Source organism: Thermobia domestica, chromosome 7 (assembly GCF_964235325.1).
Source record: "Thermobia domestica chromosome 7, izTheDome1.hap1.1, whole genome shotgun sequence".
Classification (NCBI taxonomy): domain Eukaryota; kingdom Metazoa; phylum Arthropoda; class Insecta; order Zygentoma; family Lepismatidae; genus Thermobia; species Thermobia domestica.
Window position 1 is genome coordinate 40,474,052 of NC_137460.1, and position 24,589 is coordinate 40,498,640.

Here is a 24,589-nt window from a genome sequence, read left to right on the forward strand (position 1 = left end):
ATGCAACTGACTGTATCAGCATTGCCCCGACCTCGGTAGTGCTGTTTAGAATTTGTACTCATACCAATTTTTAAAAAAAATGACTTTTTAATGACGGGCCAGCTTGACATTTTGTTGGTGAGCCGGCTTGATTATTTTTCTTTCTAATTCGAACAAAGTCCCCCAATGAAGTGAAATGCTTGAACAGCTGAGACAGCCAAAGACATGGTATGTTTGCAAAATTATGGCTTATTTCCTGGTTTGAAACATAAGTTTGTGAGGCAATTTTATCTCTGCAACTTAAATTTTGTTAGGGATGATGCCCCTCGGCGAGCAGAGGGAAGAAAGAAAGAATTGGGGAAGGAAGGATAACCTCACGCAAAAGCATGCTAAGTGTGTGACTACTTTAAGCCTTGTAAACTACCCGCACACTGGAGTTTGTCCAGCACAAAGCTCATTTGGAGAGAGCTGGGATCGAAACAGAGACACCAGTCATCAGAGGTGAGAGCTCTACCATTGAGTCATCGCTGTCACCACCTTAAAATATTCAGAAACGTATTTAACCAATTATAAAAGTTAATTATTATTGAGACAACTAAATCCTTTCAGACATTTACTCGCTAACATGCCAATGTGAACATAAGTAGGCATGACGAAAATATATTAATAATACCCGAGACTCACAGGAACAAGATCTAGTACTGCTACACTTATTAAAACATCTAATGGAAACTGAACACCCCAGAAACAAGGTAATACTACTTCACAAATTGAAAGAATTATGAACCGCGCTTTAATAGAACCACGAACCCAGAATTAAATCAGGATAGGTATGTTTCAAATACAACATAAGATAACGGAATCTAATATAATAAACCACAAACTCATATATATATGCCATTCAACGGAACGGAACCGTCGAGTATTCAACCCAACAATCACATCATATAAAAATGTTATGCCCGTAGCACCTTTTCTTTTATCAATAACTATTGTGAAGAAGAAAAAGAAGAAGAAAAAGAGGTTCATGTGCTGTAGTTGTTTACAATATGGCTTCGCCGGCTCCGAAATCACCTGAGCAATCAGACAAAAGCAAATTGTATGATAGACAATTAAGGTTCGTTTGTATTACATTTATTTTTTCAGAAAATTAAAAGTGTTTAGTTAAAGACAAAACACAATTACTGTTAAATTCTGGTGGAAACTAAAACTGTCAAACTGTTCTATCACGTAATTTTTGTCTGATTTCTGAAAAACCAAGGAAATAAACTAACACATTATTAATTTCACTTATTTGTATAACTAAGCTATTCCTGAAAGAGCATTATTAGGTCTAGACCACATTGAATATCTGGGTTACAAAATTAAAATTGGCCCGGTAGAGTCGAGGTGTAGATTGAGAAAATCTCAGCGTAAACAAATTTATGGATGGTCTTACTTCACAAAGTCTAAGAAACTCCTGTGTGCAAGCAACAGTATGTAACTACAGTAAGTTGGAAATGAATCATAATAATGTTACTGCCATATGATCTGCATGAGAACAGCACTGCACACACTGTATAGACTCAAGTAACCTATGTAATAATGAAAACAATCCTGCCTATTGCTAATTTACATGCATAAGTTTAAGGTATATTAACGCTCAGTGAGTGCCTTAAGACAGAGCTAGCCCCTGGCTTTTCTGGGAGCCCCTTTACGTGTACGCAGGTACGAACAACGGTACCCTTTCAATCATGTTAAGAAACGAGCTATTAAATTATGTGATACAAATCTTGGTTAAGTTTCCGCTGATAGCCTCCATGATCGGAGGGACATAAAGCTGTTTTAAAGATTATTTACCTGATTACTTATGGTTTTATTAATATATCTTACAATTACCCCATTTCGCAAATATTTGTTAATTTCCTGCTTTCTTTATTTTTCACTGACTATGCATTTCTGTTGTATACTGCGCAAAAGCAATATCTTTCAACTGTTCACTGTCGCAAACGGTCTTATATTCAGAATTAAATAATTTGAATGGAATTATAAACTTGTTTTCGTATGTTATTACTGTGAGGAAGAAGTTGAATCAATGGGTGCAGATTGACTTTAGGAGGGCTATAAATAGAGTTAACTGCCACAGATGGCGATCCCGAAATGCAAAGTTCAGGGAAAATGAACAGAATCAAACGAAATGTCATCATGAGAGTAAGAAAAAAGGTCATGAAGGTGAGCAATAAAATCCACTGAAGAAGTTGTGTATTTGATTTTGCAATAAGATTGTAAAATTGATGGAAAAGTATCGGGATGTTACATGTGTAATAAGTAGAGCAGGGGTGCCCACAAGGGGGGGGGGGCTATGACGCAAAGTGCGTCATTGAAATATTTGGAGGGGGGTAAAAATCTGTATAAATATGTTTCAGGGAGTGTAAAAATTAATCGAAAAGAAGATTTTTTTTCATGAAGAACACTTACGGGTAGACAGTTGGGGGGGGGGGGTGCGTCATGGACTTACGCAAATAACACGCCTAAGCATTGTTTCAGAGTTTTCTGGTGTTAAATTTGTTCTTTTGTTGGTGAGTATGCCATTGTAAGGAGAGAGAGCCCTCTTCCCATCAATATTCGAAAATGATAGGTACATTAGTTGGAGACACTTTCCAGCGATTTCTGAATGCTCATCTAACATACCCTTCCACACTCCTTCCACACTATCTACTGGAAGGGTGGCACCACTGAAGTAGAGACACGATTTTGTGGTAAATAAGAATTCGTAATTTCGTTATAAAAAATAAGCATAAAGCGAGATAAAATCGGTGAATAAAAATCCAATGTAAGAACACTATTTTCCTTGGCAATTACAATTAATTACCTTTTATTTCACCTTAATTTCCACTCATCAATCACCATGATATGAGCTCATGCATGACTATATTAAACAATATGTGAGTTTTTAAAAAATAATACTAAGCATCCTCATTGAATAAAAGTATCATTTAAAGAAGAAAACACACACACACACAGAGAACACTAATAGAAAAAAAAAAATAAATTTAGTGTTCACAGTTTACTTACGCAAATAACACGCGTAAGCATTGTTTCAGAGTTTTCTGGTGTTAAATTTGTTCTTTTGTTGGTGAGTATGCCATTGTAAGAAGAGAGAGCCCTCTTCCCATCAATATTCGAAAATGATAGGTACATTAGTTGGAGACACTTTCCAGCGATTTCTGAATGCTCATCTAACATATCCTGCAACACTCCTTCCACACTATCTACTTCACCGTTGATTCCATTTGGAGCTCATTTTGTAACTGCATGTGAAATTTCAAAAATTCTTGGTGGTCTGTTTTCTCAAAAATGAGAATTTTCATCACATTGCGTCGAAAAATTGTCACTTGTGCGTAAATTTCGTGGAATATCGGTACTTGTTGCAAATTTCGCTAATTCGGCAGAATTTCGCGTTTAATCGCGTGCGTTATATGGCCTAACAAATGGGGAAAAAGTATATATTTTAGGTACACAACGTTTTCGCACAAAACTGCTACATTTCGCGTTTTCGCGTGTCACCAAAAAAATCGTGTCTCTAGTAATAAGGTAGAAGGAGGAAATGGAAAATGTGCTCTGTACTACGTCAAGGACAAAAACATGATAAAAAGAAATACTTTTTCAAGGCAGTGTACAAAGTGATAATGCAACTGTCGCAAAGCTTTGCGACACACAATGCATGTGTTTTATGAAGTTTTTTTTCCACAATTCATTTATGCGTATACCTACCGTCGCTGACGTGCTTGCTGCCTACGGACACACATTTGCCACCGCTCGAGCCCTCTCCCCCTTCTTTCCTGCTGCGCTCCTGGGAGCCATCAAAATTAAGACTATAAGGCTATGAAGAAAAGCCCATAAATGTTTGTGTAGTCTGTAGAACATTGGATAGTCATCACTTTTGAGCTTACATTCTTGAAAATAGAATTATGAGCATGGAAGTGGTAGAAATATAATTTACAAAGCATGCCCTTAATAACCGTAGAAAACTTGTGCAAATGTTAAAACACATATTCTTACAACGAAGGGTATCAGATCAATAGTTTAAAGTACTTCTTTCGTGTTCCTTTGCACGGACAGAATTGTGTTTTGAGTCCTTTTTTATCCGAACAAAACACTCTTACTCAATCTTGATAAACGGAATCTGAATCGTAAATGGGGTAACATTATACGTAATAGGTAAATATAGCAAATTATACAAATTATAAGTGTAAGATAGTAACGAAAAATTTATTTCCCATCCATAGCATTACATTACATTTCAAAAAGTTTTTCCGAAGCACAGACTACTAGAACAGAAAAACATTTGACAGTTAGTTAGTTTGCTAAAGAGCAAGGGAGCTTTTAATTTTCAATTAATTAACAAAGAATAGTGTGTGTATATAAGAATTTACAGAGAAGTTAATTTTTAATTATTTCTGAAAGATTATTTATAGTGGAAAAATATTAATGTAAATAAAACCATTTTGCGAAATATCATTGTAAGAACACATATTTTAACATTCGCTTAAGTTTTCTACTGTTATTAGTGGCGTGCTTTGTAAATTATATGTAAATCATTTAAATGCTTACGATTCTTTTTTTTTCGAGAATAGAAGCCCAAAAATGGAAATGTGTGAGGTTCTGCAAACTACACAAAAATTTATAGATTTTTCGTTATAATCGTAGGGGCCGCGGTGGTTCAGTGATAGAGCGTTCACCTCTGGTGCATGAGGTTCTTGATTCGATCCCAGCTCGCACCAAATGAGCTTTATGGTGGATAAACACCGTATGTAGGGGTTTCTTCGGGGTTCTCCCGTTTCCTCTCACTTTCTTCATTCCACCATTTCGTTCATTTCTCATCATCACCGTCTCCTTTAGCTTAGCGGACATAATCGTCGGACGTAAAACTTAAAGATTTCACATCATTTTTCTTTATAATCTTAATTTTGATGGGCCAAGAATGTCCTCCTGTGGATTAGTAAGCAGCAGGAGAAGGATCACTGAAGACTCCAGAGAGTGTTGAAATAATTTAATATAATAGAATGTTATTTTCGGATACAACATTAGAAATTAATTTTAATTGTGTTACTTATAGTTAGTATATGGGCAAGAAAAACATAGCGTTACAAAAATGAGTTCAATGTTTATTATTCAACATATATATACTATAGCTTTCATTAGTAATTATAGAAATAAGATTGTTCAATATACACTTTCTAAATACATTGATTAAAAATGTAGAAATTTTATTACATTAATTCCTGGAACATCCAACCAGAGATGAACGTTGTACCATTAAGCTATCGTGTTTCTCTTAGGAATATCATAAAGAAATGCCGTTACAGGATGGTAAGATTTTTCGAATATTGAAGTTAAGGAATTATTTGCTTCTGCTACGGACAAGAAATTACCATTAATGTAAATCCATTAATCAACCTAATATATTCCTTAATAAACAGGTATGGAGGATAATGACAAGCAGTTGTTGAAACGCGTACGAACAATGTAAGTTAATACGAGAGTCATTTCATAATGATGCACAGGGTGGCAACATTGTCTACTGGATGATGCAATCGCAGTAAATGTTGCGCCATTTGAACTTCATTTCATGAAGCATCAGGACGTATGCTTGTAAGCTCTGTACTATACACATCTTGGCTGTAACTAAGTGTTGGAAATGGAGGCTGCAATGGTGATAATGAATGAATGTGGGAGGAAACAAGAACACGACAGAACCTACGCACACTGTGTTCATTCATCACAAAGCTTAGTTTGCACAAACTGGGATCGAACTAGGGACTCCACGCTTCAGATGTGGGCGCTCTACCACTGAGCTTCCTCGGCCCCTGTAGCTAATTATATGTTGCCAATCATTAATGAATGAAATATTATGTATTAAGGTCTACTTTTGCAAACTTTGGAATTTTATATATTAATATTTACTATTTTAGACTTTGGGGAGACCATGGTCAAGCTGAACTGGAATCTTGCCATGTATGCCTTATTAATGCAACCGCTGTGGGAACGGAAGTTATCAAATCGCTTGTGCTTCCGGGTATTAATGCCTTCACAATTGTGGATGGAAATAAGGTTACCGATGAAGACATAGGTTGCAAGTAAGTATATGAAACTTTTTACATTGTGTGTGTGTCTGTACAGTGTAATAAAGTCACTTTTCATTATCATATAATCTCAGTTTTACTTACTGTCATGTACCTTTCAGCGTCCGAACAATTAGTTTCCCCTTAAATATTTCAAATAACTCTTCTGTAGCTTATCTTCAATAACGATGGGTTTTTTATTCCATGCTATAAAGGAAATAAGCTACATTTTGGTTGTTTCAATTTCAGGTGGATTGTGATTTTCTTTCTTTTCTTTTTTTTTTTTTTTTTTTTTTAAAAAATCGATAAATATTGTTAGTAAAAAAAGAGTTTCTTTAATATTATAACCGTACCGGTAATCAGTTGTTAAAATGAAGATGAAGTTAACCATATTACATAAAAACAAATAAGGTCCACCTGTTTTTAACTGAAGTCCTAACGTATTAAATTCTTGTTTTAGGTCTACAAGAAGTGTCTTTTTAATATTTTAATATTGTGTGGTTTTTTCAGTGAAAAAATATAAAACAATATAAATTATTCAATAATGCCGTTTTTTGTTTTCGGCTTCGTAACTTGAGGTACTACCCCAAAATTTACCTGAGGTGTTTTGTGGGAAACTAAATGAATCTTCACTGAGGACGGCTGGCTCAGGAGTTTGAATTCTGAGTGTAATAGGGGATTTTATTTTTATTCTATATTATATAGAGTTATCCACCTCTTTGTTATCCTACAAAATTGTCTACTTCCTTTTTTCCGGAAATCGAAATATAAGGGAGTGTCTCGGCAATTGTGCCAAGTGTGTCCCACGAAACGAAACGCAGGTGGAGTTTCACAGATCTCTTCGGGTGCCTTTTAGTTTCTTTGTTTCTTAGTTTCTTTATTAAAGTTTAGTTTAAATGTCTCATGACTATGCACCGAGGTAGGGAAGGCGGTGAAGATGAGATAGATGATAATGGTGGTATGACGAATGTGGGAGAAAACAGAAGAACCCCGAGAAAACTCACGGACACGATGTTGTCCACCACATACTTACTTGGCCTGGAATTTCAGGAACATCCAGCCAGAGATGAACGTTGTACCATTAAGCCATCGTGCTTCTCTTGGGAATATCGTAAAGAAAATATCCACTATGTTGGATCAAAGTTAGTAATCTTGGCGTAGTTTATACTGAAGTTGTGTGTTTTGAGTTTTTGTTTTACTTTACTTATGTAGCACAGAGGTTATGAAAGACAGGAACTACTATTAACGGGTCACAACTGAAACTTAAATCCATTGCAGTTGCCTAGTTCGCAAACGATTAGCAAGGTTAACCCTTACAATATAGACTTTGTCACTACTGCAAGAGAGTTTAATGCCACCGTTCCAGTAATTTATACTGGAAAATTATTTTGTATGTATATATGTAAATTTGCAACATAAGACTGAATTTTACTACCTATAGTAGACTTATTTCGTAGACTGGGAAAATATGCCTAGCAGGTTTCATAGAAGTCGTTGACATCATTTTTTAAAATTATTATTTCTCTTTGTGGATTTCTTTTTAAATTAATCCTTTGATGAATCCAAAGTAGCTGTGTCCAAATATGTAAGTACTGGACCGTAAATTCCTTTTGACATATTCCTGATTGTTTAGTAGTTCGGGAGAAAACATGACACGAAAGAAATAGTTAAGTGGAAATTTAATTTCCTTTAAAAGTGCAGGAACGCGAAAATAATTGATATCAATTCTATTGATACTTTTGATAATATATTATTATACTTCAGCAGTTAAACAATTTGAGAACTTAGGAGAAGAATATAAGTATTTATAAAGATCTATCTTGTTCATTTCAGTTTTTTCTTAGATGTAGAAAGTCTAGGGAAATCACGGGCAGAACGAGCAACCCAGTTATTGTTGGAACTTAATCCAGAGGTCAACGGGGATTACGTTGATGAACATGTGGAGGAACTTTTACATAATAGTCCAGACTTCTTCAACAACTTTACTGTCGTCGTTGCCACAGATCTCGCTGAAAAGTAAGTAGAAATGAATATAATATTAGTATAAAGTAAAAACTTATAATAGGTACATTCCCCATAACAGAACATGCCGCGATCTGCGATGTGATCGCAGAAAATTTACCGCGCCTGTGCAGCAAAATTGCCAGAGGAGGGAAAAAAAAAAAAAAAATGCCAACAGAAAAGTATAGAAACATGCCTGTTCTGTGTAGATGTCTTAAATGGACGGACTACTCGCATAAATATAGTTTGAACTGTTTTTTACGTCGCGGGAAGTGTATTTTTAAGAATCACAAGTATTTCTTCTGCAGAAAATTTTTGCAGAATTCCTGCAGAAATTTTTGACTTACAAAAGCTCATCGCAGAAAGACAAAGAAAGTTCTGCCATCGGGGGTGCATTTTTAAATATTTATTAAAATTATACATTAAACATTATGAACAATTATTTAGTTTTTTGAATATTTATTTTATTTCATTACATTTTCACCTATATTTCCTGATTTTTATTGACGAATGATTTTTTTTTTTTTGAAATAGCTTGGCAGGGATGACTTTATATCTGAGGCACGGAAATTGCAGAAAGATATAAACTAACGTAATACTGTATTCACAACTACTTACAACAGTTGATCGAGAAAGAATAATTTTTATTTATTCCTTCACAGGGTTTCTACTAGTCAGGGAAGTTAGGGAAAAATAGTACAAGTCAGGAAGTTTAGGAAAAAAAAAAGTGGAAATCAGGGAAATTTTATGATATATTTTTTCTAACATTAATTATGCACCAGTTTCACCTTAGCCAACCATTATAATACCTATTTGGTTTTTATATGGGACGTTGCTCAAATTTTTATGGGAGGTAAGTGGAATGTACGTATGAACAATTGATTACTATTTGTCTCTATAGAATAAAATGTTCTCATATATAAACATTCACCGTTATTTATTTCTTATTTGTACGTCAACGTCATCTAGTCATCTAGTCATGACGTCAACACCTGTCATGAAAGTCAGGCAATTTCTTGCCAAAAGTCAGGGAAATAGATTTCTCCAGATCAGTAGGAACCCTGCTTCAGTATTTGAGTATGTGACGGGTTTTGCAATATATTTAGCTATAATACCACCTTAGTCAGCCATCATACCATTCTTTTCGGGCTGTACCTAACGCTGATACTTCCTCTAAGCGTAGATCAGTATTTGAGTTTTGGTAAGTACCGAATTAATTACGAAAAATTCAGAGCAAAATGCTGCTGGACCCGGAATCAAATATGAGTCTTGATAAAGTTCAGATTTTAGTAACAATACGCTGATTATATGATTAAATGAACTGAAAAACGTAGGAACATATGGTAACATTCATAACTATTCTGACAATACCCATGTAGATTGCAGTGTATAATTTATAGACCGTCCACAGAATTAACAGGTATTCTCCATTTTCATATTTTACTTTATTCTTTCATAATTTGAATTATAGCCTCTGCATTTAATCCCATCAGAGGATTACAATCTAAGCTCGTAATTAATTCAACACGGCACAACTCTCATTAACTAAAGAGACACTATTACAAATAAACACAGAATATATCTCGAAGACGATAACATAGTAATAACAAGGCGTATGCAACTTATTGCAAATATTTCTGCCCTCAAACAGGTCTCCAACTTAACGTGCCGGTGCACCAGTCCTACGCTATCCAATCCATTCCCTAGAAAATTCGCTTTAATAGAGGATATGGTATGGAGAAGAAAAATCGTTTGTTTCCTGTTTTTAATATTCCTATACTAGATTTTATACTTAAGTTATCTTCATCCTGAGGAATCATCAAGAATTTGTGGGATAAGAGAATGTGAAAGAGACAAAATTGACAACTATTTCATTTAGTTGTATAGACGTGACGAAGCGTCTCGTTGGCTTCATGATTGGATTCATTTCCTGTAATAAACACCCCTTCTGCTATGCATTACATATAACTGAAGCTGATTGACACAGGTGGTAGCAATTCATTTTAGCCTAAGAAACGTGCTTACACACAAAAACTGCGTTCTACTGCCAAAGATATAAATAATCCATAAATAGCGAGCAACGAAAAATTCGTTTTTTTTTTTTTTTTTTTTGTTTTTTTCAAACAGAAAGCAGTGTTTTTGCCTCTTCAACAATAGAAGAAAAAAATGTTTTGTAACTGATAATATAAGATACTATTTTATAGCCATATATTTAGAAGACATTTAAAATAAACCAATGGACTTTCATAACAAGATATGGAAAATAATATGATATTTCCAAGTTAACTCCAAGGTAACCTACATAGTTATATGGTAACTAAAAGCCTAACTAACAATGGATGCTCTAAACATTGGTTCTTAAGTATCAAATACAGACATTAAAATAATTTTACATGTTCTACGTTGTTCTTTTGTTACTAACTTTAGAACGCCTAGTTCAACTGAAATTAGTTTCTCTGACGTACGGATGACGTATCTCTTTTGAATGCCTTCGTGGCTATACGGTTAGCGTACGCGCCTTTGACGGTGAAGACCCGAATTTGATTTTCGGTGGGAGCTCATGTGGTAAGAATCCTACATCAATCTATGAGTCCATGCCTTAGTAACAGTAAACTCTAAATCAACCAGCCAATGTAATTTTTTCTATACTAGTTAAAACTGTATTCTGATTAGTCAATTCATTTAGAAGTTTTAACATATTTTTGCTGTGATCGTATAATGTTGAAATTTGTGAATATCTTGTTTAAAGTGTTCATTCGGAACCAAGTACAAGAACAGATTGATTTAAAAGAATCTGAAAAGCTTCTGAAACCCTTACATGTTTTGCAATTTTATGAAGTGTAAAAATAAAAGTAAATGCTCTTGGGAATCCAAAATAGTTGAATTCGAACTTTTGTTTCTAGGTGTATTCGAACGTTTTGTTATAACTTCTGTAGTGGCTGTATGATTAATGTGAGCGCCTTTGGCACAGGAAATTTGAATTCAATTTCCTGTTGGAAGCCTTATGGTTCGAACTCCATGTTAAGCTGTAGGCTCCGTCTCATATAGCCTCGCTGCTGAAAGTGACGCTAAACTCGAATCCAAGCTACCTAAATATATTCTAATCTCTAAACTCTATTTTCATATTCCTAATTGTTTAGTATTTCGAATGAAAACAGTCACACTATGAAAAAAAAAGTAAAATGAAATTAAATCTTTTAAGTTTTACGTTCCTCAGTTATGATGGCTAGACTAAAGGAGACGGTGATGAGAAATGAATGAAATGATGGAATGAAGAAAGTGGGAGGAAACGAGAAAACTCATGCAAATGGTGTTTGTTCACCACAAGCTCACTTGGCGCGAGGTGGGATCGAACCAAAGACTCCATGCACCAGAGGTGAACATTTACCAAAATAAATCATCGCTTTCCGCACAGCACAAGTTATTATTTATGTATCAGATCTGTTGTTAAAGACTAGTTTGTAGTTTCGTCAATGTATGTCTACACGATTAAAATTGTAAAGAACAAAGTTACGCAATAAACTTACATGCTGCCATGGTGTTATATACGTTCTTTAAAGTCACGAGACCGGGGTTCAATTCCCGGCGGAAGCTCATGTTGTTTCGATCCCACATTCAACTGTATGTCTACGTCTCATATAATCTTGGTGCCGAACGAGACGCTAAGCTGCAAATCAGTCAACTAACTAACGGTCTTTAAGTAATTAAAAAAATAAAAAATAACTTACCTGTTCTGTAATTAGATTATGGGGACTTTCGATAAACGATTTTAGGGTTTTAGAAGGCCTTCTGGTACTCTTTGCGCAGCCGAAGAAAGTTGGTTGGTTTGGAATTTAGCGTCTCTGTCAGCACCAAGGTTTTATGAGACATAGACCCTAAATCAGAATAAAGTCTCCCACACCGAAGGTGCGTATGTTATAATTATTGAGTACGTTATCCTCATCCACAGAGAAGCTAAACGACGAAGTACATGTCTATAGGAATGCCTTCGTTTTGATTAATATTGTTCTAACATGGAGATGAGTTATCAGATCCAATGTATTAACGTAGATATTTGCTTCTGAACACTGATATATATGTTGTTTGTTTCCAGGACGCTAATAGCTCTGTCAAAGAAACTCTGGGAACTGGAGGTGCCTCTTATTTTCTGCCGAAGTTACGGTCTTATTGGTTATATTCGTGTACAGCTGAAGGAACACACGGTAGTAGAAGCCCATCCTGATAATGATTTTCATGATCTCAGATTAGACAGGCCTTTTCAGACTCTAGTGACGCACATGGACTCAATACAGTTAGATCAACTAGATAATAAAGACCATGCGCATGTGCCGTTTGTAGTTGTTCTGTACAAATATCTTCAACAATGGAGAGCGGAGAACGAAGATCGCTTACCAAGAACTTTCAAAGAGAAAGAAAGTCTTAGGGAAATGATACGAGAAGGTTAGTACAGAGAGGGTAGAAGAAAGAAAGAAAAAAAATCTTTTAAAAGCAGTGCTTTTATAAAATACACTACAAAGGAGATGTTGCCAGAATCTGAAAAGAAGTTAGCATACAGAGTTTCTACATATATATCTTAGTTTTATTTTCTCTGTCTTCAATATAAATTCTTCCTGACTTTTTTGTTGGCTTCTCCCTATCTTTGTAACCGACTTTACCTCGTGTTTGTGTTCTATCTTTTAAGGTCTTTTAATATTCCAATTTAATGTTTAATTACTGTTATTAATCGTGTTTGGAGTGTTAAGCACATTATGAGAATTATTAGTGTATTTCAGTTACCTCTTCTTTGCAGAGAAAAATCAATTTTTGTTTGTATTCGGAGAGCTTTCTCACGCGTACCGACAACGCTGTAGCGCGAAAAAGATGTTACCAAGAACATAGAATATAGATAACTGGGAACTGTAAGAGATAGTATGGCCCAATGAATCATCTTCCTCCTTGTTCCAATAACAGGCTAAGTTTATTTTTTGTTAGTCCTATTAATACTCTAAAAGAACGAAATACTGCCAGTAATTGCAGATGAACATGTTAGATGACTAGGCACATTCTATGGTATAGATGATGTTGCCTAGCGACGACGCAGTTTTTCAGGATGACAATACTTATATACACGAAGCTATTGACCTGTTTCAGCGTAGGTTGAAGAACGTCAGGATAGGGTGACAAGACATACCGTTTTCAACGGGATTGTCCTTCTTTTCATCTTCCAGTATTCCGAGAAAAATGCGAACCGAACGCAAACTAAGCGTCTCGCGTTTGGTTCGTAGTTACTCAATATAATCACAAAGTGCCATTTTAAACATATTTTTTGTATAAATTTCCACAGTGATTTACTTTTTAGAAGGGAAGATCAACCCTTCTTCAAGAAACTCAGTCAATAAAAAAATGTGACAGTTGATACGTCTGATCCTGGCTCCTATTAAATGTTAAAAGTTAATGTAAAAATTAAAATTGGAATAAGTTTAAATACATAAAAATCTGTTTATTTAAAAAAGCTAGAGCCTTCTTTCCCACTGATATGAATAATAACATTACACATAACTATACGCAGGTGGATTATTGAATTATGCCAGTTTGCCGATTGTTCCGTTTCTGTATTCCGTAAATCTGGTCACCCCAGATCCGGTTGAACTTTAAAAAAAAAAAAAAAAAAAAAAAAAAAAAAAAAAAAAAAAAAAAATCTCCTGGCCTACTCAATCCCCAACTCTATGTTTAATTTTAGAGCAGCGAGTTCAGCGTAAATTTTCTCCTTCATGATCGCTGACGCGAATGAATGCTACATTGGATGAAGAACGGTCCACTTTCCAGTGGAAACAATTGATAAATTATATACCCCAATTCTGCGACGAATACAAGGTGTAATACGGGCTTAAATTGGTCCAACGCCATATTAATTAGCATTTGTTAAGGCGTGTCAATTATTTTGATAACTATCTGTATGTATAAACTTTCCTTGGTTTATATCCATGATTTTTTTTTCTTTTAAACAGATGTTTGTGTGTGATAAATAAAGATCTAACGATGCTTTTCTTTTCTAATAGGTATTCGTAAAGATGATAACGGTGTTCCTGAACCTGAAGAAAACTTCGAAGAAGCCATACGAAATGTTAATTCTTGTGTTCTTCCATCAAGGGTACCTCCTTCCGTTCAAGAAATTTTAAATGATCATTCCTGTGTAAATTTAACGTCACAGGTAAATATATTTCTTGAGAAATCTATACAAACTATTAATATTAAGGAAAAAAAATCCGTGAAATGAGACTTTACTATTCCAATAATCTCAACAGCTAACTGTAGCGACAATTTGTTCGAATTTCTTCAGTATCACGGTCCCTGGCTTTGTCGGTTTCCCTTCGCAGTTGGTTGTTGAACTTCATATACATCCTCTTTCCTTCCAGCTTTGTTTTCACATCTTTCTGTCTTTAATTTTCCTCATAATTTCGTCTGTAACCCATTGCTTCTGAACCATGTTTTCGTAACGATATCCTATAGTTTTCTCTTCTGCCTCATGCACTAATAGATTGAAATGGTCACAATTCCCGTGTTAGATCGTGTCTTTTTCTCAAATCTTCTAGCGAACTTATTTTTAACTTCCTTGTCTTCTGAAATACTCAATGACGAAGTCTGCTTCAAAACAAAAACGTATCTCAGTAAACTGATCTATATATTTGGAACCTTTTTCTTTGTTCAATAGTGGGGACTTTTGTGAAACAGAACTGTATACCGTAGACTAGATAAGTAGGAACATTCCCTGTGCTTCACAGAGACATTGTTTCTTTTTGGACAGTATATCACAGTGTGATATGGGTGGAAAAACTTCTCTAAAACCTTTCACTTAATTAAATTTGCATCATTTTCATTTTGTATTCTTGAACACGTATTTTAAGAAGTCTGGAATTTACGTGCACTTAAGTTTTATTTATGTATATGTTTATGAGATGGCATATATTTTATCTACCAGCTTCAAATGATAACAGAAACGTTGTCAATACAAGTAGTAATTTAATACAGTTATGAAATAGAAGTATATAAAACGAGAATTCCTACAGTATGTAACACATATCGACAGACTTCACCACACCTTGAAAAGACTGCCTTCAGATGTCTCCCGTTTGCCTGAATGCATTGCTGAAGGCGATGCGGGAAGGATTCCGTAATACGACTTAACATATCCTGCGGAATGGCGCTTATTTCACGGCGAATGGCAGTCTTTAAGTTCGTCAATTGTTTACAAACAATTGGCAAAGACCCTTTTCTTCATATAAACCTAGAGGAAATAATTCGGAGCTGTTAAATATGAGAAACAAGATGGCCACGTCACATCGACAAAGCGTGATATTACACGGTTTGGAAACATTTGTTGTATTACAGACATACTTTAGCGTACTGTGTGTGCCTTGCACCATACTGCTGAAACCAAATTGTGTCAGCAACCATCTTCATTTTTCAGTAGCGGTTGGTATTCACACTTGCTACACGTCTGGCTGCAAAAATGTTAGTGCAGTTGGTGAATCTGTTTTGCCTATCAGTGTCCTTCGACTCTTGAACCACCTGCAGTTTACACGGATGAAACTTCAAATCGTCTAGTAAGCGGCACAATGAACGTCGCGACAGTTGCAATGTTTGTGCATAACGCTGTACTGAATGTCTGGGACTGCGTTCAAGTGACACACGCACTCGTTCCAGGTTCTCAGACGTTAGAACATTTTTTTCCCGGCCTCATGACTGCCGTTTCAAAACATTACCAGTGGCCCTCTACTGTCTCGTATCTCACCTGCCTGACTGTGAGAATACTATGCCTCTCGGGTACAGCCACATGGCGATCATCACTGTTCCGTCGCACTGCTCGCTGAGTCTCTGTGACAGTACCGGTTTGGATAAAGGTTTCCACGGCCGTAATTCGCGTCTGTACAAACCACCGCTTGATGGCATACTAATTGCCTGATTCCCTCCTATTCAGCGATGTACGCGTGCACAGCATTCGTAGCGCATTTGGTCAGGTTACCAACTGCAGTTGGTAGATACAATACGCGCTACCCTCTCTCTCTCTCTCTCTCTCTCTCTCTCTCTCTCTCTATATATATATATATATATATATATATATATATATATATATATACCTTGGTGAATGTAAATGGGGTATTTTGTAGCATCTCGAGAACATGGAAGCAACTTTCAAGCGGCTTGCAACACTAGAAAAAAAAGTTTTAGAGAGCGGTAAAGTAGATTTTTCAGATTCTGTTGCAGAAGACATGAACTTGATAACAGTGTGAAAAAATAAATTTTTCACTTTCTCTTATTATTTTTATGTATGTATTTTCAAACTTTTATTTTATGTTTTATTTTCAGAGTTCCCACCGACTTGGAAATTCTGGAAAACCTAGAAAGGTCAGGGAATTTAGCTTTGGAAAAGTCAAGGTATTTCATGAAAAGCTGAAAAAGTCAGGGAATTTTAAGTGTGGATTTTTATTTCTCACCCATCTTTCTATTTGCCTTACCCGGCTATTTGGTAAGGAATATCTTATTAAAATAAGTTAGTTTGTTCTCCAAAACTTTTCTGTTTACACGCTAGATGAGGAAGCCCATGGTTGGGGAGAATATACAGGGGGTCCAAAAGTAGGTATACAGACAGTCCCGTACTGATCAACTCATTGCGTTTTATATCATTTCTTATTGTTATCCGTCAGGTAGACTTAGTTTCTTTATTATTGTTGTTAATGGCTTTTTACTTATATCTTAAGCTCAGAACAGCCAAAGCAAATAAACCTAAAAGCTAGAATATTATACTTGTTCATTGCAGGGGTGTTTAGCTACTTTTGGGCCACCTTGTACTTGCTTCATTTATGTTATCTATAGAGCTTCAAAGTTGTAAATCGTAACCTGGAATACCTGGAAGCGCCTTGAAATTTGTGCTTGCCAGATGAGTGGGAACCCTAGTTTTGCAGTTTTCTTGACATGAAGCCAAAAATTCAGGCTTGTAATCTGCAAGACAGTAATTTGTACAGAAAAATATATATATTTATTTTTTGAAAGTTTGAATAATGATTTCAGAGCAAACGCTTTTGGGTTCTGGCGAAAGCTGTAAAGGATTTTATAGAGAATGAAGGTTGTGGATTGTTACCAGTGCGGGGTGCTCTCCCAGATATGACAGCAGAAACCAAGAGATACATCGAAATTCAGCAAGCGTAAGTAGATAATTTCTTTAAGGTGGTTCGTCTTTAATAATATAGGATTGTTTATATCAGTTCTGATCGCTGAGATTTTATGAACGTGCTCTGGTGTTTAAAAGTGGTTTCCAAAACATTACGCAGATTGTTCTTCGAGGTTTTGTTCCCACTGGTGATCGAACCCAAAACCACTCGTATAGAAAATATACAGTTTAACCACGTGGCAGTAAAGGAGCGCTAAATACACGGAATTCGTTCGTAAAATTATTCAGTTAGCAACAAACATTGTTTCAAAAATTTTCAGTTTTCTTTCATGTGGGAATTTCAGTAATTGTGATTGGGGTACAACATAGTATTACAAGAAAGTAACATGCTTTTTAAAAAGAAGAGAAGTTGCTCACAACTGCAAATTCTGAAAATGATAGGTGATGTTCATTGTAGGAAATACGTATGTTTGATATATAGATAGCAAGTACTACAGTTTTAGTCGTAAAGTGAATTTGGTTTTGGTGTATTTGCTAATCTGTACTTGTGTAATTGTGAGTCTTTTGGTGTTGAATGTAGACCTGTTATATGTTTATTTGCAGAATAAATGTGTGAGCTGTTGGAAGCATTTCTGCTATGTCTAGTTAGCTGATCACAATTTGTTTGGTAGCTAGTTAGTACACTGACAAAGTGATAATTAACGAAGTAACATTTAGATTTATACTAAAGTAATGGATTTGTAACTTTGCTAGAAAATTTGAATTAAAGACTTATTTGCAAATATCTGCAACATCGTGCTTTCGTTCCTTTTTTATCATTAGCAGAGCGCGAGGAAATTAGACGCGGTGTATATTTGGTCTAGGAATTAATTCGTGCGGGTGGACAAGAGATGGCGCAACGAACGGAGCGTCCCACAGTTCCGTGTATCCACACATGTGTTGCAAACCCCTGTCATCGCGTATCGTTCGTAGTATAGGGCAGTGGATTAAAGCGTCAACAACACCAGTTTGTAGTTAAGTGAACATGGCGCAATTTGTGCCTGATAAAGTGTTTTTGCGGGGTGTCCTGCTGCATTACTTTAACATGCAGAAAAGTGCGACTGAAAGTCATCGTATTTTGGTGGAAGTGTATGGTGACCATGCTCTAGCTGAGCGAACGTGTCAGAAGTGGTTTGCACGGTTTAGAAGTGGTGATTTCGGCTTGGCAGACCAAGAGCGAGCTGGACAGACAAAAAAATTCAAGACGAAGAATTGACAGCATTGCTCGAGCAGGATTCGTGTCAAACGCAGGAACAACTTGCAGCAGCATTAGGCGTTGATCAAACAACAGTCTCCAAACGCTTGAAAGCCATGGGAATGATTCAAAAGATGTCACATTGGGTTCCACATGAATTGAAAGACAGAGACGTTGAAAGACGAAAAACCATTTGCGAATTGCTGCTTCAACGACAGAGCAGAAAGGGGTTTCTGCATCGAATTATTACGGGTGATGAGAAGTGGATCCATTACGAGAACCCTAAACGAAAAAAGGCCTGGGTGAAACCAGGTGAACCAGGTCCATCACAACCAAAACGAGATATTCACTGTGCAAAGGTTATGCTGTGCATATGGTGGGATATGAAAGGTGTGGTGTACTATGAGCTGCTGCAACCGGGTGAAACTATGAATGGAGAACGTTATCGACGACAATTAATGCGTTTGAAGCAAGCTCTGGCCAGAACACGACCAGAATGGGAGAACAGACATGATAAACTTATTGTTCAACATGATAACGCTCGCCCACATGTCGCAAAACCGGTCAAAACCTATTTAGAAAATGTCGGATGGGAAGTTTTACCCCACCCGCCGTATTCACCAGACGTTGCTCCTTCGGACTACTACTTGTTCGATTGCATGAACAACGATTTGATTGGACAGCGGTTTACTTCTTCAGAAGATATCGAAACATGGGTCTCTGACTGGATCGCTTCCAAGGATGAGGACTTCTTTCGCCACGGAATCCGTACATTGCCTGACAGATGGGCGAAAGTGGTGGCTAGCGATGGACAATATTTTTCTTAAGGTATTTATGTATTTTGTGTTTGTACTACAGCTTCAATGTGTGCGTACCAACCGCACGAATTAATTCCTAGACCAAATAGCTGCAAAGAGAAAGCAAGGCAAGGCAGTTTAATTAAAAAACCCTTGAAGAAGAGAATTCCAAATTCATTCCCATTTTCTTTAAAACTTATCCACTTCAGTGTAGCCACAAATGCAATATATACTATTATTATTACTTCACAACAGGTATTATAAATAAAGGAACCCGTGTGTATTTTTACAATGCTGTAAAAATAAAGCATTAAAATTATAAAATGAATATTACATTAATGTGCACTTACAAAGACATCTGGCTACACCTTTTTAGATGTGGACGTCAGACTTGAAAATAAAATTCTTGATACATCAAACTTAACATTACCTCCAGTTTAGGAGCCCCCACCCTCACCACATCAAATGTTCTTTACCCTATGCCCTGGCTATTCATAAAACCCGTATCTATCCCACCCACTAGCGCAAATCCTGGGGTGGGATGAGGGGGACATATCCCCTCCAATCTTGGAACTGGGGGGACTGTCCCCCCAATAATCCGATTTGAAATGTGTTTTTTGGGCAGAAATGTGATGATTTGTGTCTGATTGCCACAAAGGAAAGAGATGAAATTGATGTCCCCCAGAATAAGCCTCAATTCTGCCCACCTCCCAATATTGAAGACAACTCTGCTCCCCTGATCCTCCACAGCATTGTTTTTCAACTTCATAAATATTTTGAACATCGCAATTTATATAGATATATATATATATATGGGAACGGTCGTACCCCCCCCCCCCCAATGTTGAAGACAGTGATCCCACCACATCGTCCTTCAAAATCCTGTCATTAGTAGCCAGCCGCTATCCAAGGATAGCCCGCCTCTATAAACTATTCCCAACTAGTTGAAGCTATAGGGTACATATTCATAAGAAATGTAAACTTGTCTTTATACCTCGATTGTTATACATTCATTGTATAATTTCAATCTGGTTGGAGATCTTGTTTACTCTTTTGCGTGTATCTACCTCTGTCTCTCCCTCTCTCGCTTTGGCTCGCTGAAAACTCTTGCCTTACATCTTTTTATGTGATTAGTGTGCTTTTCAAAAATAAGTAAATAAAATAAATAAATACCTGGACAGTATTTTGTAAATCACTAGATTACATTACTAATTTGCATCTATCAACTATTACTGGAATTTTTAATATTAATTCACTAGCTAGTGTAAAACAGCTTGTTGGTCATAATTAGCGGTTACTGTTAGAAGCGTATACAACCTAATGTTATGCAGAATACCCTGTGGTTTTTAAACTTGTGGTTTTTCTTTAGGAAAGTACATTAGCCGCATTAAAAATTTGTGAGGTAAGAGTTTCTAACGACAGAAAAAAAAATAAAAAATAAAAAGAGTTGGTGACCAAGATCTCCAAGCAGATTGAGGTTATAAAATGAATGTATAAGATCTCAAGATATAAAGATGAGTTTACGTTTTTTACTCTCAACTTCCTTACCAGTATCATCCCAACTAAGTTCTGTACATCTAACAATGAATCTTGCTTATATTTACCACCTCACCTGAAGTCAAAAAGGCTCTCCCGAACTTCGTAAAATCATTTACCAAATACTTCCTAACGTCTACATCCCTATCGAAGAAAAGCCTGAAACTCAGATATCTTGATAGCAGTTTGATCTTCCAACTTTCCATCAGAAAGGTAACATTTACGTATGTTCTACCATTCCAACAGTTGCGATTGTTCCAGCCTAATTAACACCCTTAAGTGCGTGTACTATCTATTCTTCTATATTGATGAAACTCTTTACTCCTCTTTCGGGTCGTGTCAGCGATTACCGATAGTCTTGCAGCGCTTACGTTTCCCATCAATCTGTCTTAGAAAACTGAAACCAGCACACAACAGTACATTTGATCACATCTTTTGCGTAACTATCCTCAAAATCCTTTCCCCACTCTCTTCAAATCTTTAGAAAATAGATTGGAAGACACACTTGTCATCCTATGCGCGAGATGACACCTGGTCTTCTCACCGCGTTTTTACATAAGGGGGGGAGGGCAATGGCTCAGTGATAGAGCCTTCAACTCTGGTGTATGAGGTCCTTGGTTTGATTGCAGCTCGCGCCAAGCGAGCTTTGTGGTGGACAAACACTATGTGCGTAGATTTTCTCTTGGTTTTCCCGTTTCCTCATGGTTTAATCGGTCAAGTCAATTTGATCATAATAAAAGGTTGAAAATAATGAGAATCGACTTCTATTTCTGAACATTTTCGATGTAACGCCTGCAATGTATATTAAAATTGAAAAACTGCCTGCCTAGCACATCATTTTTTTTTTTTTTTTTTTTTTTTTTTGTAAAAAATATATTTATGTGACAGACAATATTATAATTAAAAAAAATAAAGATGATGAGTTGAACATAATGTTGAGCTATATCTCAATACTATCGTCTTCCTAGTATAGTAATGAAAAGGTCAATATCAGTTTCATCTTAATAGTTGGTGGTTGTCTTTTTTAAGTTTTTCTTGATGTTCTCGGAAACTACGGTTGAAGATTTATATTCACACATATCATTGGTTGGTTGATTTTTATTTCCCATTCAGCACCGACTGTATGATACGTAGACTTACAGCTTAACGTGGGGTCTGGACCGCATGAGCTTCCACCAGGAACTAAGCCTAGGTCCTTCGCGGCAAAGGCGCGTATGCAAACCATATACCTAGGAAGGAGTTCTCGCCCATTATAGTTTTATTAATCTCAGTGAGTTCTATTTTTATTTTATTTTATTTTTATAACGCTATTACTCGACTTAGGCCTTCGTTTATCGGGATACTCCTCCGAAATTTCCGGAACCGTTCTTAACTAAATTTCACATGGTGATTCGAGAGTGCACTCTGAATATCGTAATGGGTAGCTTGTCCCGATTGGGCATACCATTGAAGAGTAATCATCGAAAAACGAGATGCCCATAGATTTTACATTGCAAAAGCATTTGGTGCACGGATTATCATTGTAAACAATGAAAAATAGAATTTTCAGCATTAGAAGTGACGCGAAGCCCTTTCCGCTTTGTTCTGCGAACAAAATTTTTCAAAGCGAAGTGAGCCAAGCTCCTCTTTACTCGACTTATGCGTTGAGCTCCTTCGTGGCTAAGCGGTTAAAGTACGCGCCTTTGGCGTGGGAGACCTGGGTTCGATTCCCGGCGGGAGCTCATGTGGTTCGGATTCCACGTTAATCAATAGGTCCACGTCTCATATAGCCTCGCTGCTGAATGGGACGTAAAACTCAAAATCAATCAATCAATCGACTTATGCGTTTGTTTGTCCAGATACTCCTCCGAGATGTCATAACCGTTCTTAACGAAATTTGACATACTGATTCGAGAGTTCGCGCTGAGTGTTGTAAGAAGTCGCACGTCCCGATCAGATATACTATTGAGGAATAATCACCGAAAAGCGGGATGCCTATAGACTTTACCTTGGGGAAGTATTTGGCGCGCGAATTCTTATTGTAAACAATGAAAAATAGAATTTTCAGCACTAGAAACAAGGCGAAGCCCTTTTCGTTCTGTTCTGCGAAAACAGGTTTTCAAAGCCATCACGCTTTTCGCTGATATGCCAAATTTATCTGTTTGGATGTCGTGTTCGTTCACGAAAACAGTTGATGCACTAAAAAAAATTATGAATAATCATAAAAGTTAGACGGTTTCTCTCCAAATTTGCAATTATTGCATAACTAGTAATCTTCTCTTATCTTGTAGAAGTTATTAGATTTGATAATGTCTTCCGTATGCAACTTACCATAAAAATAGTATCAATTATTGTTATTCAGTCATACTGAATACTGTTATTAATAAATGTCATTTTATAGATACAGGGAACAAGCAATGAAAGATGCAGATACTGTTTATCGACGAGTCCAACAGTTGCTTCACCAGTTGAATCAACCAGCTGATAGTATTTCGGAGAACGATGTGAAATTGTTTTGCCGACACGCTCATGAATTACATGTGGTGCGAGGGAAATCAATCGCTGAAGAATATGATGGCTCAAATATTGATGTCCAAGAAATTAGTAAGTGCCAGTGATTTATTTTCTATTTTTCATCTGTAACATAATTCTACAAGTACCAGTGGCGGCCCTTGAGGGAAGTCCAATCGATAAAAAAGTAAATTTTATTGTTACAAGCTAAGGAAACAATATTTCATACAAGACTGTGAGCATTTAATAAACTTTATTCCCTTAGCTTGTAGCAATAATATTTAAATTTAACCTGTGTGATTTCTTTCAAGATCCGCCAGTGACAACTCTTTTAGAATGATCGGAATATGCTTCTCCGCCTGTCCAGTGAATAGATTTTAGTATTATTCCATCATAATTTCATACCTATTATTATATAACTGAATGTAAAAAGAAATCATTAAAAATTACTACCAATCGTTTTTAATAGACAGTTATAAAAGAACCCATGTAACGTGGGTTCCTGTCACCACGGCATGGCGTGTCCTCAGGTTGCGGATCGAGGACAAGGCCTCTAGATATAGAGGTTAGCTGCGAATATACTGAATAAGCAGTCGCGGACAGCCGACTAGGAGTGGTCCTCCAGCTTGGGGGTTTGGATAAGGCTAACAACCTTATCCTGTATATATAATAATAATAATAATAATAATAATAATAATAATAATAATAATAATAATAATAATAAAAAGCACTTCTTCAGAAACATTCACAAAAGCCTCGGACAAGGACTGATAATTTGGCACGACCTCAGCAAAAGAAAATGGACATGAGATTTGGAACACGAAATATTAGAAGTCTTTATAGGGCAGGCGCGTTAAAATTCGTAACGAGTTAGTTACAGAAATACAGGATGGACCTACTAGGAGTTCAGGAAGTTAGGTGAGAAGGAAATGGAGCTATGAATTCCGGAAATTTTACGTTCTTTTACGGGGAAGGAAATAAAAATCACCAGTTAGGAACAGGGTTTTTCGTTCACAAACGAATATTACCAGCAATTAAACGTGTTGAATTTGTTACTGACAGACTTTCTTTTATTACTCTTAAGGGACGGTGGTGTGATATTATTGTTTTAAATGTACATGCCCCAACTGAAGATAAGGATGACGACATAAAAGACAGTTTTTACGAAGAAGTGGAACGGATATTTGACTAACTCCCGCGATACCATATGAAAATTCTACTAGGGGATTTCAATGCGAAGGTAGGACGAGAGGATATTTTCAAACCGATTATAGGGAACGAAAGTCTGCATAAGGAAAGT

General features: G+C 36.3%; 1 protein-coding gene across 1 annotated transcript in view; it reads left to right on the plus strand.

Annotated features, from left to right (window-relative positions):
- The first annotated feature begins 970 nt into the window (after positions 1–970).
- APP-BP1 (Nedd8-activating enzyme E1 regulatory subunit APP-BP1) overlaps positions 971–24,589 on the plus strand; it is a 40,205-nt gene continuing 16,586 nt past the window's right edge. The window contains exons 1-7 of the mRNA XM_081764505.1: positions 971–1,096; positions 5,934–6,098; positions 7,917–8,099; positions 12,178–12,524; positions 14,123–14,274; positions 17,133–17,266; positions 23,180–23,382. Of these exons, the coding sequence (XP_081620631.1) occupies positions 1,029–1,096; positions 5,934–6,098; positions 7,917–8,099; positions 12,178–12,524; positions 14,123–14,274; positions 17,133–17,266; positions 23,180–23,382 (1,252 nt within the window). The 5' untranslated portion in view covers positions 971–1,028. The remainder of the gene's footprint in view (positions 1,097–5,933; positions 6,099–7,916; positions 8,100–12,177; positions 12,525–14,122; positions 14,275–17,132; positions 17,267–23,179; positions 23,383–24,589) is intronic.